The 16,671-nt window shown below is 39.6% G+C and overlaps 1 protein-coding gene across 1 annotated transcript in view; it reads right to left on the bottom strand.

Moving 5' to 3' along the window:
- Positions 1-14,185: 14,185 nt before the first annotated feature.
- Positions 14,186-16,671, bottom strand: part of Usp27x (ubiquitin specific peptidase 27 X-linked) — a 5,345-nt gene continuing 2,859 nt past the window's right edge. Inside the window, exon 3 of the mRNA XM_019204851.2 lies at positions 14,186-16,666. Within this exon, the coding sequence (XP_019060396.2) occupies positions 15,017-16,666 (1,650 nt within the window). The 3' untranslated portion in view covers positions 14,186-15,016. The remainder of the gene's footprint in view (positions 16,667-16,671) is intronic.

The following is a 16,671-nucleotide window of genomic DNA, read 5'->3' as shown; positions in this document are numbered from 1 at the left end:
TTTTTTTTGGTGCTGGGAATTGAACTCCGGTCCTTGCTCTTGCAAGGTAGGCCACCGAAAAGCTGAGCTAAATCCCCGGCCCTATATGAGCTTTTTTGAAAATCTTATGGTATCAATCACCTCTCTGTTTGTTCCACTGCTATTTTAGCACTCAGGCTTTCTTAGGACTGCTATGTCAGTTATTTGTTCATCACGTTCTCCCTCTTCCTTCAAGACTTTCTGTATCTTTTGTCCTCTGAAGTTTATGCTCAGGTATGGGCTTTTGCAGTTTGGCTTGGTGTTTATCTTGCTTGGTGTTCTTTGAGCTTCCTGCATCTGTAGTTAGTTGGCTGTTGATAATTTTGGGATTGTTTTGGCCATTACTGTTTCAACCATTTCTTCCACCTTTGTATTAATCAGATATTTCCAGAAAAACAGAACCAAATGGAAATAGATGATAGATAAATAAGGACTATACTTAATGTTTGCTATAGCTATAAGATAGCTGTATCAGAGATTTCAACATCCTCTAATGTCCTTCCTTCCTTCCTTCCTTCCTTCCTTTCTTCATAGCTTAGGGATTTCTGTCTGTACTCAGAAAGTCTGTGTCTTACAGTTGTTTTAGCTGTCAGCCACTGCTATACTGGGGGCTTTTAGTGTGATGGTAGTATGTGGGTGAACGGAATAGATCTACAATCTTCGTTTGTTTGCGATTTGGGTTTTGTTTTGTTTTTTTGTTTTTTTGTTTTTTGAGGCAGGGTCTCACTATGTAGTTCAAATTGGACTTGAACTCATTATGTAGACTAGGCTGGCTTTGAACTTGTGGTTGATCCTCCTGCCTTAGCTTCCCAATGGCTGGGATGACATGCTTTTGCCACCATGCCTGGCTAGGCCTATAATCTTCTGATTGGATCTCAGTCTTTTAGTGAGCTTGGGTCTTGGCTCTAAATTGTAGTCTACACAAAAATTTCTGCTATTTTCTAGGAGTCTAACTTCCCTCCCTACTCCCTTCCCTGATTGCAGTATTTCCAATTTATTTTCATTAATTTTATTTATTTTATTTTTTATTTAATGTATTTTCATTTATTTCCCTAATATCTATGGGGCTTTTTTCCTGGTAGGTGATAGAGGAAGCCTGGAGTGGGGTAGAAATCCCTTCTTATCTGGAATAATTTTTCCCTATTTCCCTATTGTGAAGCCTTTCCCAGGCCAAGGGTAGACTTTTGTTATGGAGAAGTACCTGGGGTCAAGCAACAACTATTCTTCCCCTTACCCCTGCCAGGGCCACAGGGGACACTTTTCAGAGCCTCACCACGGGAATTTGGTGAGTTTAATTGTGGGAAAGGCATAAAGCTTCCATTCCAGTTAAGAGTATCTCTGCTACTGAATATCTTTGGATCCGAATGCATTTTCAGATTTCAGGGTGGCATTTTGCTATATAATTTCAATTCTTTATGTGTTATCTATTATCAATTTATCTAGATTTCTTTTTGTAAAGACCTTAATGGTGACTTCCAAGCGCTTCATACACTGGAATTAAAACCAGATCTGCTTTCAGATCCTCTAGCTTTATTACTTTTTTATACTCCTTCATTGTCCTTGTTTCTGTGGCTTTTTTCCTCTTAAAACCCTTTTATTATCATATCAGTGAGGTCATGAAGTAGAGGAATAGCTAATGAGGGCTTCAACTCTCCATCTTAAACAAAAGACTCAGGAGATTTCCTAATATTAAGCCATGTTTGAATTCTTGAGATAAAGAAAATTAGGTCATGATACAGCTTTGTCATATACATTACTAATTTATATCCAGGTATGTGAGATAGGCCTAAATATTGTACTGTTATCCGGTTTTAATGTAAAGATTATATATTAGTTGCATAAAATAATGCACAAATGTTTCCTTTTTTTATATTTCCTGAGAAACTTTGTATCAAGTACATTTGATAGATATCACCTTAGACACCTAGTTTTTTTTATTTCCAGAAAAATGTAGGTTTTAAATTACTGACTCAGTGTTTTTAATATTTATGTCTTTCAGATTATTTCTTCTTAAATTTTTGAAAGTTATATTTTTCTTAGAAGTTGTTCATTTTATGTATAATTATTCATTGGTAGAAAGTTGTCTTCATATTTTTTAATTATATTTAAACTCTGTTGTTTCTGTGGGTTATTTTCCCCCTTTTCATTGTCAATACTATTCACTCATGCCTTCTGTTTTTTCTTGTCCAGTCTTGTCAGAAGTTTGTATCTTCAAAGAACCTCATTTTTGTCTTACTTCTCCCTATTGTATTCTTGTTCTCTGTTTCATCAGTTGATGACCTCGTGTAGATTATTATCCTTTTTCAGCTTTTTTTCCCCATTACTGGGGATTGAACTCAGGGTGTCTTACAGATGCTGGACAATTCCTCTACCACTGAGCTACATCTCCAGCTCTTTTATTTTTATTTATTTATGTATTTATTTTCATTTTGAGACAAGGTCCTACTATGTTGCCCAGGAAGGTCTTGAACTTATGACCCTCCTGTCTCATCCTCCCAAAAATTGGAACTACAGTGGCGCACCACTGTGCCTATGCCTAGCTCTTCCTGTGCATTTTTTTGTAGTACCAGGGAACAAACTCAGGACCTTGAGCTTGCTAGTCAGACACAGTGCCACTGAGCTACAACCCCGGCTGCCTCTGCTTTCTTTGGGCTCCATTCCTTATTGTGTAATTTCTTTAATTTGATGGTTAAGTCATTGAACTTTACTTTCTTTTCTAATAAAAAGTATTTGATTCTGCTTTACTTTTTTATTAGCTCATGCTTGCAGTACATAATGGTTACATTATGTGATTCTGCTTTACTCTTTTTTATTAGTTCATGTTTACAGTATATAATAATTACATTAATTGTGGGGAGTTGGCAGATGTACATAACACATTTTAACTTCTTTTATTCCCACCCCCTCCCTTTTCCTTCACTCTTCCCTCCCTCCATCTCTGGGTCCCCTTCTCTTTTGTAAAAGTTCTATCTCTCTGTTTCCTATTAGCTATCTTTTATTTTGTTCTTTATTTATACTTTGAGTTCTCATATAAGAGAAACCATGTGATATTTAAGCTTATGTATCTGATTTATTTCACTTACCATTATGGTTTCAAGATGCATCCATTTTCCTACAAATGACTCATTTTTATCCTTCTTGATACCAGAGTACTACTCCATTGTGTGTAAGTACCACCTCTTCTTTATCCATTCATCTCTTGAAGGACATATAGGCCACTTCTAAGATTTAGCTACTATGAATTGTGCTGCTGTCTACATGGGTATGCATGGATCATTATAATATGATGTCTTTAATTCTTTGGGGAAGATACTTAGAAGGGGAATAGCTGGACTGAATGAAATTTCTATTTTTACTTTTTGAGGAAGAATCTTCATACTGAGTTCAATAGTGACCATGCCATTTCACATTCTCACTAATGATGTAGAGAGGTCACTCCCCACTCCCCACAGCCCCACCAGGACTTATTGTTGCTTAAGTTCCTGATTATAGTCATTCTTCCCGGATTAAGATGGAATCTCAGTGTTATTTTAATTTGCATTTTTCTAATGGCCAGAGTTGTTGAACATTTTTTGTGTATTTATTGGCCATTTGTACTTCTTCTGAGAAGTATCTAATCATTTCAGTTGCCTATGTTTTGATTGGGTCTTTTATTTTGGTGGTTGAACTTTTTTTTTGTTCTTTATATACTTTAGATATTAATACTCTGTCCTACATATACCTGGCAAATATTTTTCCTCATTCTACAGATCGTCACTTCATTCTATTGATTGTTTCTTTTGCAATTCAGAAGATTTTTTATTTGATATGATCCCATTTTCTGATTTTTGATGTTATTTCTTGTATCATTGGAATTTTGTTCACAAAGTCCTTGTCTATACCTAAGTTTTCAAGATTTTCTTTTATCTCCCAGCAGATTGTTTTAATATTTAGATCTTTGATCCATTTTTATTTTAGCTTAGGTTCCTGGTGACAGATACTGGCCTAGATTCACTATTCTGCAAGTGGATAACCAGTTTTCCCAGTACCTGTGTTATAGATCTATCTTTCCTCCAACATATGTTTTTGGCCACTTTGTTGAAGATCAGATAGCTAAATGTGCCTGGGGTTGTTTCTGTAACCTCTGTTCTGTTTCACTGATTCACATGTTTGTTTCTGTGCAGTACCACACTGTTTTATTTTATTTTGTTTGTTTTGCTTTTTGAGACAGGGTCATATTATTATGCAGTTCAGAACAGCCTTGAATTCATGGTAATCTTCCTGCCTCAGCCTGCCAAGTGCTGGGATTACAGGCCTGTGCCACCATTCCCAGCAACCATGTTGTTTTTATCAGTATGTAATGTAATTCAAGATTGCTTTGTAATATAACTTAAAATCATTTTCTATAAAATGGAATACTACACAGCCATAAAGAATGAGAAACTAGAGTCATTCATAGGAAAATGGATACATATCGAGGATATACTCCTAAGTGAAATAAATAAGTGACACATGTATAAGTACTGAATAGCTTCTCTGATGTGAAAAACTATAATGGTACATAAGATCCTAATGGTATAATTGACAATGTGAAATAGGGAGAAAAGGGCTAACGGTGTAGAAGAAGTGGGAAGGGTAGGAGAAAGGAAATAAGGGAAGAGAAAAAGAAACATGAGAAAATGAAAAAATGGAAATAAAGTCTTTGTAAGTGTGGAAGGGGGAGGGGGTGAAAGGAGGGCAGAGATATGGGGAAAAAATAAGAACCAAGACCTGTCATTTAAAGGTACAAGATCCCCATGATGAATGTAACTGTACTGTATACCTAAAATGTACCAATAAACTCAATGAGGGAAAAAAAAATTTTAAATAACTTAAAATCAAGATTATGATGCCTCCTGCTCTGCTCTTGTTGCCCAGATTGCCTTTCCTATTCTGGGTCTGTTTTTGTTCCAACAATGAGGGAAAAACTTTTTAAATAACTTAAAATCAAGATTATGATGCCTCCTGCTCTGCTCTTGTTGCCCAGATTGCCTTTCCTATTCTGGGTCTGTTTTTGTTCCATATGAAGTTTAATACTGTTTTCCCTAGTTCTGTGAGGAATGCTGTTTGTATTTTGATTGACATTGCATTAAATCTATTTATCAGTTTTAGCAGCATGGTCATTTTGACACTATTTGTTCTACCTCCCCAGGATGAGGGGATATCTTTCAATTTTCAGATGTCCTCTTTGCTATCCTTTTTTATTTTAATTTTATTTTATTTTGGTACTGGGGCTCGAACTTGGGACCTTGAGCTTGTGAGGCAGGTAGTGGAACCGCTGAGCTAAATCCCTGGCCCTGATATCCTTTTTTAGAATTAATTCTGATTTAGCTCTACCTTTCAAGCTTGTATATCTGTATTATCATCATTCAGTTCTAAATACTTTATAATTTACATAATGACTTGCCTTCAAGCCATAAATTGAGATTTGGTTTTGTTTGTTTGTTTGTTTGTTTGTTTGTTTGTACTGGGGAATGAACTCAGACCTTGCACTTGCAATGCAGGCAGTGGATCCACTGAGATAAGTCTCCAGACCTAAATTGAGTATTTTTAAATACCCAAACAACTTTTTAAACATTTTTGTTGTTGCTTTTATTCCTAACTTAATTGCATTGTGATCAGGGAATGTGGTTTGAATGAAATTAATTCTGTCACGTTTGCTGAGACTAACTTCATAGCTAGAACGTGGTCAATATTCCAAGTATGCTTGAAAAGAAGTGTGTATGTATTAACTTTTAGATGCTAGAAGTGTGTGTGTCCATTAGATCCGGCTTGACAACTGTGCTCTTCAGATCTATGTTATTGACTTTTGTTTGGTTGATCAGTTTATAAGGAAAGTGTGTCAAAATCTTTAATTTCCCCCTTTTAATTCTGCTCGTTTTTGCTATCTATATTTTGAAGCTATGCTATTAAAGTTTATAAAACACAAAACTTAGGAATTTAGAATTTTACAATATTTTCCTACTGAATTGTTCCTTGCAGTGATTTTAGTCTTACACCCATAATCTATTTTGTATGGCATCAATTTTCTTTCAGTCAGGGCTTTCTTGGTGTGATAGTGAACTGTTGTGTCAACTTGATTAAGAAATACCCAACCGATTGGCTCAGCAGAATTGTGGGGTATAAATGAATGGATGTACTGAAAAGAGGGGACGCACCTGGGTGTGAGTGGCACGAGCAGATAGGCCTGTATCCTGAAGGAATAAAAGGTGGAAAGAAGAAGGAAGGCTCGCTTCTGTTTCTTTGGAGGAGCTCCAGCCTTTGTGTTCGCCTTGTACGTCCATCTCCCAGCTTCCAGCACATTCTTCAGCCTTGCAGCACACACCCTTCCGCTTCCTGATACCGACTTGTGCGGGACCCTACAGTAAGCTCCAAGCCTTCGACTTTTGACTGGACCCTTTGGATCTCAGGCACGCAGACTGCCCTTTTGTATTCTTCCACCTGGTACTGCAAGCTCATAAGCCTGTTTCTCTAGTGAGCACTGACTGACAAACTTGGATACCGTCATCCTTTAGTATTTCTAATCTGTGACCCTGTTTTAGATATGTCTCTTTTAAAAGGCACATAGCTGGATTCTTTCAGAATCCAACCTGACAGTACATTAGCTGGAGATTTTAACATATGTACATTTATCATTATTATTATATTGTATTTTGATTTGCTTACACTATTTTAATTTGTGCTTTCTATTTATCCCAAGTTTCCAGTGCTTCTTTATTTTTTCCTCTCCTGTCTTATTTGACTGATGGGGTTTGCCTGCTATATTTCCTTCAGTGGCTTGGAGGTTATATACTATTTTTTATCATTCCATTTTCCCCTTCTAGAGTGTAAGCTAGGTAGTCGTGCACTCTATTTTTTAAATGGCGGCCACAGAATAACAACATGTACAATGAACTTACAAAGAACTAACATTGCAAAAACAATCTTTTACCTTTCTTCCTGATGATATAAGAGTTTAGGATTCATATGTTCATTACAAGTCTAGATGGCTTTTTCAAATCCCACTTACAATGAATACTATGATTCTTTTATGCCTCAATGTTTATTTACATTTATCTACATGTTTACCATCATCTTTACTTTCACCCAACAAAGACCTTCTATCTAGGATAATTTTCCTTCTTTTTACTTATGATGCATCCTTTTAAATTTCTTTTAGTGAGGATCTGCTGAAGAACTAACAATTTTTTTTTCTGAAAGAGTATTTTATTTCACTCTCATTCTTTCAAAATATTTTTACTACGTGTAGAATACTAAGTTAATACATAGCAAATTGGAGATCATCTCACTACCTTCAGCTAGTTCTAACTTAAGATTCCCTGTTTCCTTGCATATCTGACTATTTTAGTCTGCTTTTGCTCATTGCCCATGAAAAACTTTTGGAGGGTTCCTGGAGGCCTGGGATGGATATCTTCTCCTCTAGATGCTTTGTTCCCTCCAAACACATTGAACTACAACCTGTCTGGGAACCACTGAAAACCAAGTTCATGGCCTGAAGTTCATTGCATAACCCAGGCCATGCGTAATAAGGGAGTAACTCTATGAGGGCTGGAGTGTGGCCTCATCTTCTCAGGAATGAAATTTTTTGCACTTTCTTTTTAGCAAGAGAGTTCTAAGTAGTGCCAAGGTAGCCTCTTGTATAACTCTCCAATATTGTTGTGCACAGGGGCAGGTTCAGTTCTGGTTGGCCCTTGTGCAGTAAATGTAGCCCTTTAAGGTCTGAGTTCAAGTGGGAAGAGTCACCTATTAAACTCTTACCTTGGGTTGGTCCTAAACATTGACTTCTTTCCCTTCAGCCCTGTGTGGCCATTGAAGCAAAACATTCAGGTGGGCAGTGTAGGCAAATGACTAAGTAATGACTAAGGAAATCCTAATCAAATAACCAAGTCTACTATTTCCAGAAACTAGAGCTCTATACTCTTTAATGTTTAAACATTCATACTTGAATTAACAAGGTTTAAATTCAGGCAATATCCCTACCATCTTCACAAACAATCCAAGAACATTAAAATGCTTTACATAATAACAATCCCCTGCTGTCTGGCATGTTTTTGTGCTTCAATGTTTTCATTGCCCACTTGTTTTTATATTTCCTTATTATTCAACGTTATTATTTTTTTAAAAAGACAGGGTCTCCTATGTTTTCCAGGCTGGCCTTGATCTCTGGGCTCACGCTATCCTCCTGCCTCTGCCTCTAGACTAGCTAGAGCTACAAGCACATCACCATGCCATCATTGTTTTATATATTTAATTTCTCCATATTTATAATTGTGTTTGCTGTTCCTTGCCTCCTATTTACCCCTTCTTTCTGCTTCCCACTTGTTTCTTTGTGAACTGCATCTTTTAGCTGTTACTTTAATGGGACTCTACTGCTGCTAAACCTTCTTAGTTTTGTTTTTGTGAAAATTTTAGTCTCCAAAAAAGAGTGATAGTTCTCACCTGTATCTTGGGTGGGGGGTACTAACCATTCTCATTATGCCAACTGGTAACTCTCCTTCAGGTTGTCCCATTTCCGTGCAAGAGCTGTATTTTCATTGTTGCTTGTTTGTGAGCACAGTTTTAGTAGATTGTTTGGGGTAGGGGTCCATGTGTCCTGGATCTTAAAAATGTATTTGCTTTGTTGAGGTTCTAGAGGTTTCAATAATTATGCCCCATGGGCCAGGGATTTAGCTCAGTGGTTCCACTGCCTGCCACACAAGCACAAGGACTCATGTTCAATCCCCGGTACTACTACTACTACTACTACTACTACTAATAATAATAATAATAATAATAATAATAATGCCCCAATTTTTATTTTGTCTTTCAGTATGCAGTTCCCATAATACACAATAGGGCAACTTTTGACTTGATATAACTCAGACTTGAGTTTTTATTTCCCCTGGTCGATCTAGAGAGAGCTAAATCCTGTTACTGCTTATTTCCAAACCCCTTTAAGTGGACAAGTGAAGCTACTAAAGGCTTCACACCAAAGTTTCACTTGCAGCTTCTCTGCTTCAGGTGGATCTCACCCTGTGTTGCTAGTACCTGTGTGGGTACAAGACTCCCAGCTCCAAGCCCCCAGGACCTAAGGCCAGATGTCTAGAACCAATGGCCAAGTGGGTCACTGGGTTGTCACTGGCTCTTTCTTTCCATTTCTCTAGACATAACATTTTTTTGGTTTTGAAGCTCAACTATAAATTTAAAATTTCATTATAGTTCATTTTGTGTTAACATGTGTTTGTAGTAGGGAAGCACTATTCATATATCTTAGTTTGCTATGTTGCCAGAAGAAATATATTTTACACAAATTTGTGTGTTTATAATTAAGTATTTTCCTTATTACTTCCATCCTCATAAATACTCACTCCTTCAGTTCCAGAAATGAAGTTCCCCTCAGGAACATCTAGGTTACAGCCACAATTAAGGCCTAGCCTATGTATCATGTTGAATTATATCCCAGATACACCACCTGTGTATTTTGTCATGTCCCTGGGGTGTAAAATTTCTTAACACAGCGATTTTTCAAATTCTGAACATATTAGTAGCAGAATCCTTTCTTCAGACATTATTGGAAGCCCAAAAATATAAAATAAGAGGGGAGCTGCTCTGGTTAAAGTGAGATGCAGAGTTCTGATCCTCACCAATTCACTCTTTTCGCTGCTCCCTAAGGTGCTCTTCAAGTTGCTTCCCTAGGCATCTTCACGGATTCCTTAGGGTCCATGTGCCATGAAGAAAAGCAAATAGACTATGTCAGTGGTTCTCAAAGTGTGGTCCCACAACCAGAAGCATGAACACTACCTGGGAATGTGTTAGAAATGCAGATTCTCAAGTCCCGATCTCAGACTTACTGAATCAGACTCTGGGTGTGGACCCCGAAAGCAGTATGTTAATTCTCCCAGGTGTGTTGCTAGTAGGTGATGTTTGTCAGTTGGAGAGCTGCTAGAATAGAGTATCCCACTCTGGAGTTACTAGAAAACGGGCTAAAGTGTTGTGCAAGATTAGAATTTCTGGGTATTTAACACAATTTTCTCAGGAAGGCTGTCATCCATTAATCACTTTCTTGTACCTAAGTGAGATTATAGACTCTTTCGAGGTTCAATTTTGCAATGGCCTGAGTCCATTTGAATTCAGTGGGTCAGAAATCCCTGGGAAGAATGGGGATTCCTACTCTCAGTTCATTAGACAGAAATAATGAACTTTCTCCTAATTTGTTTGGACAAAAAAAGACTTGAGTTCCTAAACCTAAAAAATTATACTGAGCAAAAGTAGCCAGCCATAAAAGAGTACACATTAATTCCATTTCTAAGATAGATAGACAGGCAACACTCACCTACAGTGAGTCAGGATAGATGCTCTGTTTCTTGATCTGAATGCTGTTTACAGAAATGTATTTGTTTTGTAGAAATTCATCAAGTTATATATATGTGCACTTTTCCTACATACTTAATACAATTCAAGGCAAAAGTTTAAAATAGCACTGAGTCATCTGCAGGGAAAGGTAAGTGTGTAACGGTTGTGAGTTGCTGGAGTACACACTCAGAGGATCTAGGCCTTCTCTTCTGGGTGTGAAATGTACAGTTGGAGTAAATGCAGGTTCCTGGCATTTGGGTCTCTGCATAGAGACCATTCTGCTTCCTGATTGGAAGACTTTTTTTTTTTTGACCCAGGGTCTCACTTTGTAATTCAGACTGACTTTGAACTCACTACATAGCCCAAGCTGGCCTCAAACTCACAGTGATTCTCCTGCCTCAGCCTCCCAAGTGCTGGGATTAAGGCATACACTACCAAGCTTGCCTCTGGAAAAGACATTTTGATTTATGGCACCTCTGATCAAGATTCCCTGTGGAGAGTGAAGAGGTGAGGCAATTATCTATGTGACCTGTACAGCAGAGTCAACTTCAGTATCTGACTGGTCTAGGAAATGTATAATGGCAAGGGTCTAGAATTTCAACTGAGTTAGGCCAAGAAAACATGGGAAAGATGTGTAATGAGAGGCAGGACAGTACTCCATCTTTTGGTTCCTTATCCTGAGCTCTCTGGGTGGTTAAGACCCTCAGTTGTGAGCACACATCTTTTATCTCTGCTCTTCGAGGCCCTCAATATAAGTCTATATATATGAGGTATGATCAAGAAACACGGTGAAAGTTGACAGTAAAAGGCACACTGCCATAAATCCTCCTCAAAATGTTCCCCCTAACTTTGAAAACACTGATTTCATAATTCTTGTGATTTTCTGAAGCAATTCGGGAAGGCTTCTCTCCTGAATATCTTTTTTATTGTGCTGTCGTGGCTGCTTTGATGTCCTGAATCCTAAGAGCCAATGTCACAGGGCCAGCTTTGGAAAATAAAATTGATGAGGAGATACCGTGATGTTTTCATTGGACAGAAACTGCAGCAATCACTTTGAATAGATTCAGGACATTGAGGCAGCCACAAAAAGGCACTCACAAAAGAGGACTTCCAGAACTGCTTCAGAAAGCAGCAAGAGCTACAGGATAAATATGTTTGAAATGAGGGGGAGTATTTTGAAGAGGATTAATGGAAATGTGTCTTTTACAGAAATAAATGTTTTAAATTATTTAAACACTCATTATATTTTTTAATCACACTCTGTAAAATGAGTCTCTCGGCCTTACCAGCTTGTGGATATAGAAGGAGTTAGAGAATTAGCTTAAATTTCACTGCTTCTTGCCCCTATCTGCTCATATAAGAACTCCAGTCTGAGCGTAGAATAGTTGTATCAATTGTATCTGAAAACCCTTACCAATCTATTTTCACCATCGTTCTTATTTTGCCTTACTCTGGGTCTTATCTTTGTATGCGCTTTTAATGAAGCTCCTCAAGAAATAGTTACCCCTTTCCTCCTCCACCCACACCTCTGCTGCTCATGTGCCCATCAAGGAAATATTGCTGAAGGGGCCAGGGTTCTAGCTCCTGATTCCCCTAACGTTTCCAATGCGGGAGGTGCCTGGTCACACACCAGATATGCTCAAACGCGCATGAATCTCAGTGTGTGTTCATGGTTACACACACCTGCACAAAACATGATACCTGAGTCCCAGTGGTGTGATCTGAAAGCAAGCCCTCACCTGCTATTATACTCCCTGGCTCAATTCGGGGCTTGGTGAGTGGTAGGGACAAAGAGCTAGGTTTGAATGGCTCCCCTGCTGCTGAGGGAGAATCCTGTTTTCCAGTAGGTGGAGGTTCAGTCAGGAAGTGCCAGGCACAGCTACTCCCTCTGGTGGTCTGTGCGTTCCACCATCTGGAACAGGGAGGTCAGCTTCAGCCTTTCCAGCCATTCATTCATCTGTTGCTGAGTTCCTCTTAGAACAATTCTGAGTGCAGAGTATGTAAAGACAGCGTCTTATCGGACAAATCCAAAATGAGCAATGTTCTATTAAAAATGCGAATGCCATACAAGACAAAGAAAGGTTGTGGAAATGCTCCTGCTTAAAGGAGGCTAAAGGACACAATGACTAAATGCAGTACCTCACCATAGACCAGATCCTGTGATACAGGGGGGGAAATGCTGTAAAGGACATTTCTGGGTCAACAGACAAAATTGGAGTATGTATGGTAGATGCATAAAAGCATTGTACTAATGCTAATTTTTCCAAAGCCATACTGTGGTGATATAAGGAATATGCCTATTCTTAGGAAATGCCCATTAAAGTATTTCAGTATGAAGGGCCATGAAGTATGCAATTTATCCTCACAGGATCCAAACACAACAATGAAAGTACATATATGTAACGGATAAAGCAAATGGAGTAAAATGTTAATAACAGGTAAATCTGGGTAAAAGGTATAATGATGTTCTCGATATTATTTTTGTTTTTGTACCTTTCCTGTATGTTTGAATTTATTTCCAAATAAAAATGTTTTCAGATGTTAAAAAAGACAGTTGCTGTGCAAGTAGTCAGAATCTGGTGGCACATGACTAACTGAAGGAACTCTTCCTGTGGCAGACACGAGGAATGAGGACACTGCTGTGCATTCCCAGTGGGGCTATCAGACACATCCCAAGAGAAACCCAACACAAAGCTGCCAAGTGACATCTGAAGCCATCTGTCTCTTCATCTCCCCCATCCTACAAAATACCAAAACTCATAACTTTTCATATTTTTCTCCTAAGGATTATGGGCCCTGGGTATTGAAGAAATGTTGGTTATGAAAGGAAAGTGTCTGTGTGTTCATTCACTCACCCACCCATCCATTCACTCAGTAAACGTTTGCAGCACCTACTTACTATGTGCCAGGAACTGTACCAGGATTTGAGGATGCAGCTTAGGGTGCAAAAGGAGACACAACCCCTGCCCTTAAAAGGGCTTTGAGTTCGTTGGGAGGGCACCCACAACCACATCAATAAATCTGTATTTCCAAATGAGCTGACCACAAAATAGATGCGGGAAGCCATGGGGCACCCAGCCTTTTATCAGAGCCAGTGGATCTGATATACAATCATTTCCCTCCCAGGATTTTCTAGGTAATAGTTACTTTTGTACCTGATGCTGAGGAGAGGGTTCATAGTGCTTACCTCATCCTGAGCTCAACCCATCTGTTTCGGCTTAGCTCTCTGCAAACTGCTCTGCTCTCTGTCAGATCGGGGAAGAGGCCAACAAGCCTCAGTCAACATCTCTGGGCTGATGGACTAGTCAGCTTTGGAAAATAGTCTTTCTCCTGATCTACACCTGTAGGTAAATGTGAAAAATATATCCGTAATGTGTTTAGAAGGCAAAGACCACCAAATATCTTCATGTGGAAACCTAGTAGCCTACTAGCCATGAGAATCCCATCAATGGTGTGCTGAGTCACTGAAATGACACATTTTTCAAATGGACAGAATAATGACCTTTTGTGGACAGTTATGGCTACCCCCAAACCCCAATCCTGGGTATAACATCAACTGTGATGCTTTGTACACAGGGACAATAGTGGAGTCTATTACCCCAAGGCTCCAAGCAGACAGTATTGGGGAGACAGCCCTTAAGATTGTTTGTGTTCGTGTATGTGAGTGCATGTCACATGATGTCTTTCTGTCCCTGGGTCTCAGGTGGGACTGACCTTCACCTCCGATGCCCAGTCCAAAGAAAGTTCAGATTCAGATCCAACAAATGTTTACTGAGTCACTACAAAGTTCCAAGCCTTTTACTTTATACTTTGACACATTTTATATCATTTAAGGTTTAACAACAACTCTTTAAGGAAGGAATTATCTTCATTTTACAGATGAGAAAACAATCGCAGAGGTTCATTGATTTGCTCAAGTATATCATACAGCTTAAAAAAAAAACACTCACACACTACACTGTCAGCTGAGGCCTGTCTGTGTTGATTGCTTATCTTACAGCATTTTTTTGTCTGCTCTACTTCTGGAGCAACTGCTCCCCTTATACAAGCCCCCTTATTTCTTCTTTTACTAGCCCATGTGGGCTTTTCTTTAATACTGCATTTAATAGCACAAAAATCACAAATACAAAGAAACTGGCAAAGGTGTTTGCTAATGACTTATCCCTGCATCCTCCACTTCTCTGCTTTCATACCCACGTATGTAATGGGCTACATTTTTATGAACTTTTCTTTTTCCCCAAAACATATATCTGTTATGTGATTGGTCAATTGAAGTTGAAACACCCATGGAGAAAGATGTTTTACAGTTACAAGGGCACACCCCCCCACACCACCCCCCTCCCCCCACATCTTCCCACACAACCTTTTGGAGGAATATAGGATATGAACCAGTGTCATGATTTCCCTGTTCTGCCTTCCCACCAAGACCATTCCTGCTATTTAATTTTCTTTTAAGTGACTGCTTCAACTAGAGCCTCTTCTCCCTCCCCTTCTATTTCTCTTCCACTCAGGACCTTTAAGACACTGGGTATTGTTCAATTCTTACTCTGTCAGGCCCATGGGCCAAGGTCAAGTAGGTCCTTTAAATCTCGATGACAGTTGTAGTACAGGTGTCGTCATCTTCCGTTACAGGTACATGTGTGTCACTTCAGTAGGCTTGGGTATTCATTTCTTTCACCTTTTCTGACTCATGTTCCAGGACCTGTTTGTGATAGAATAGTAAATACCCCTCACTGTCCAGTACATCCTTAATACTGGCCTTGGTGATGACCGCATCATCACACTTGAACCACTGGTCCTTGTGGTGGCAGATGAAGCTGGTGTAGTGGCCACTCTCCAAGGTTCCTTGGTGATTAACCACAGCAAACAAGGAATACTTATTCTCATTGTTTCCACTATTGGTTGGCAGCTGCAACTGTCCATTCATTCTTTCTTTACTTGAGGCCATAAACGGTGTCATATCCAGCTCCAGAGGAAAGGAAATGTAGGTGGTGATCTTGCGCCTCTGTTTGGCTGAATGTTCAAATCGTTTGAAATGAAAACAGGCAACAACTGGTAATTTATTCATTGTGAGCTGTTTGGTAGATTCCTGGTAGCTTTGGCAACTACCACATTTGATTTTGGCACTACTTCCTAAGTGCTCTGGCCTTGTAAACCTCCGCAAGCAGTCTGTGAGAGTGGTGATGCCTGGTATGTGGCTTTCTCCATTCACACTGCTCTCCCTCCCTGGACTCATGGGCCAGAAAGAGGTGCAAGAGCCAGGCAAGTCCAAACTAATGTCCCAGCATGGGTCTATGGTAGTGGAGACGCCATGGCAAGCTTGACAGGTAACATCAGATTGCAGGCCACCTGTGAAAATTTGGTCTATGATGCAGTTACAGTGGTTGGGATTGTTGGCTGCCTTCCCAACATCATCACCTTTGCAGTGCCTGTGCAGGACATCTAACGCTGCGATGAGGAATTCATGGGCATCCTGCTGCCGGTACCCTGCTAAATGACGAGCATGTATCCACACCAGGTGCAGTAATTTATAGGGAACATGAGGAGATGGGTTTCCAGAATACAGCTCCCGAAACAGTGAAGACATCTCACAGACCAGACACAATTCAGGACTGGGCATTTCACATCGGTGCCGGTCAGAGAGAAAGAAATCTCTCAGGATCGGAGTGTGGGTCAGAGCCTGGACAATGCAGTTCATGAAACACGTGTTGCCGAGATTGATAAGTCCTCTTAAGCCAGTGGTAAAGCTGGAGGCAATTCTTCTTCTCCGTGGGTTATGCCCCAGCAGCTCTAACTCTGGTTTGGTGGTTTCCCACGTTGGATATTTCTCACCAAGGCCTGGCACTGCACACTGCTGGTGAGAAACCTCTGTTGAGGTGGAGGCTTGTAATTTCAAGGCTTCTCTTTGCTCTTCTTTGGCAATTTGCTCAATGTCTTTGTCATACACATAGTCCTTACACATAAAGCAGTAGATACCTCCATAGTAAAGGTCTACAGCTAAGTTGTGTTGTTTCGTCTCTGAGTGCTCATGAATGTGTTTCTCTGTGAAGCAGCCAAAGAAGACACAGGAAAGGCAAGAGTGGAGTCTGTTCAGATGGGTGCCACACACATGGCAGATGCACGACTTTGCCTTGTTTTTCCTGGTCTCTGGGGTTCCACACCAAACGAAGCACTGGTAGATGACCCTCAGTTCCTGTCTCCAGTTCTCTCCCAGCTTAAAGCTGTTCACGTGGGAACAACCTGGTGGCCCCACAGCAAAATCCACATCCAGGCATCCGCCCCCAGTGCCGCGCCGGGGCCGGG

The sequence above is a fragment of the Fukomys damarensis genome, unplaced genomic scaffold (genome assembly GCF_012274545.1).
Source record: "Fukomys damarensis isolate Sample0158 unplaced genomic scaffold, DMR_v1.0_HiC HiC_scaffold_39, whole genome shotgun sequence".
Classification (NCBI taxonomy): domain Eukaryota; kingdom Metazoa; phylum Chordata; class Mammalia; order Rodentia; family Bathyergidae; genus Fukomys; species Fukomys damarensis.
This window is presented reverse-complemented; position numbering and strand designations above follow the sequence as displayed.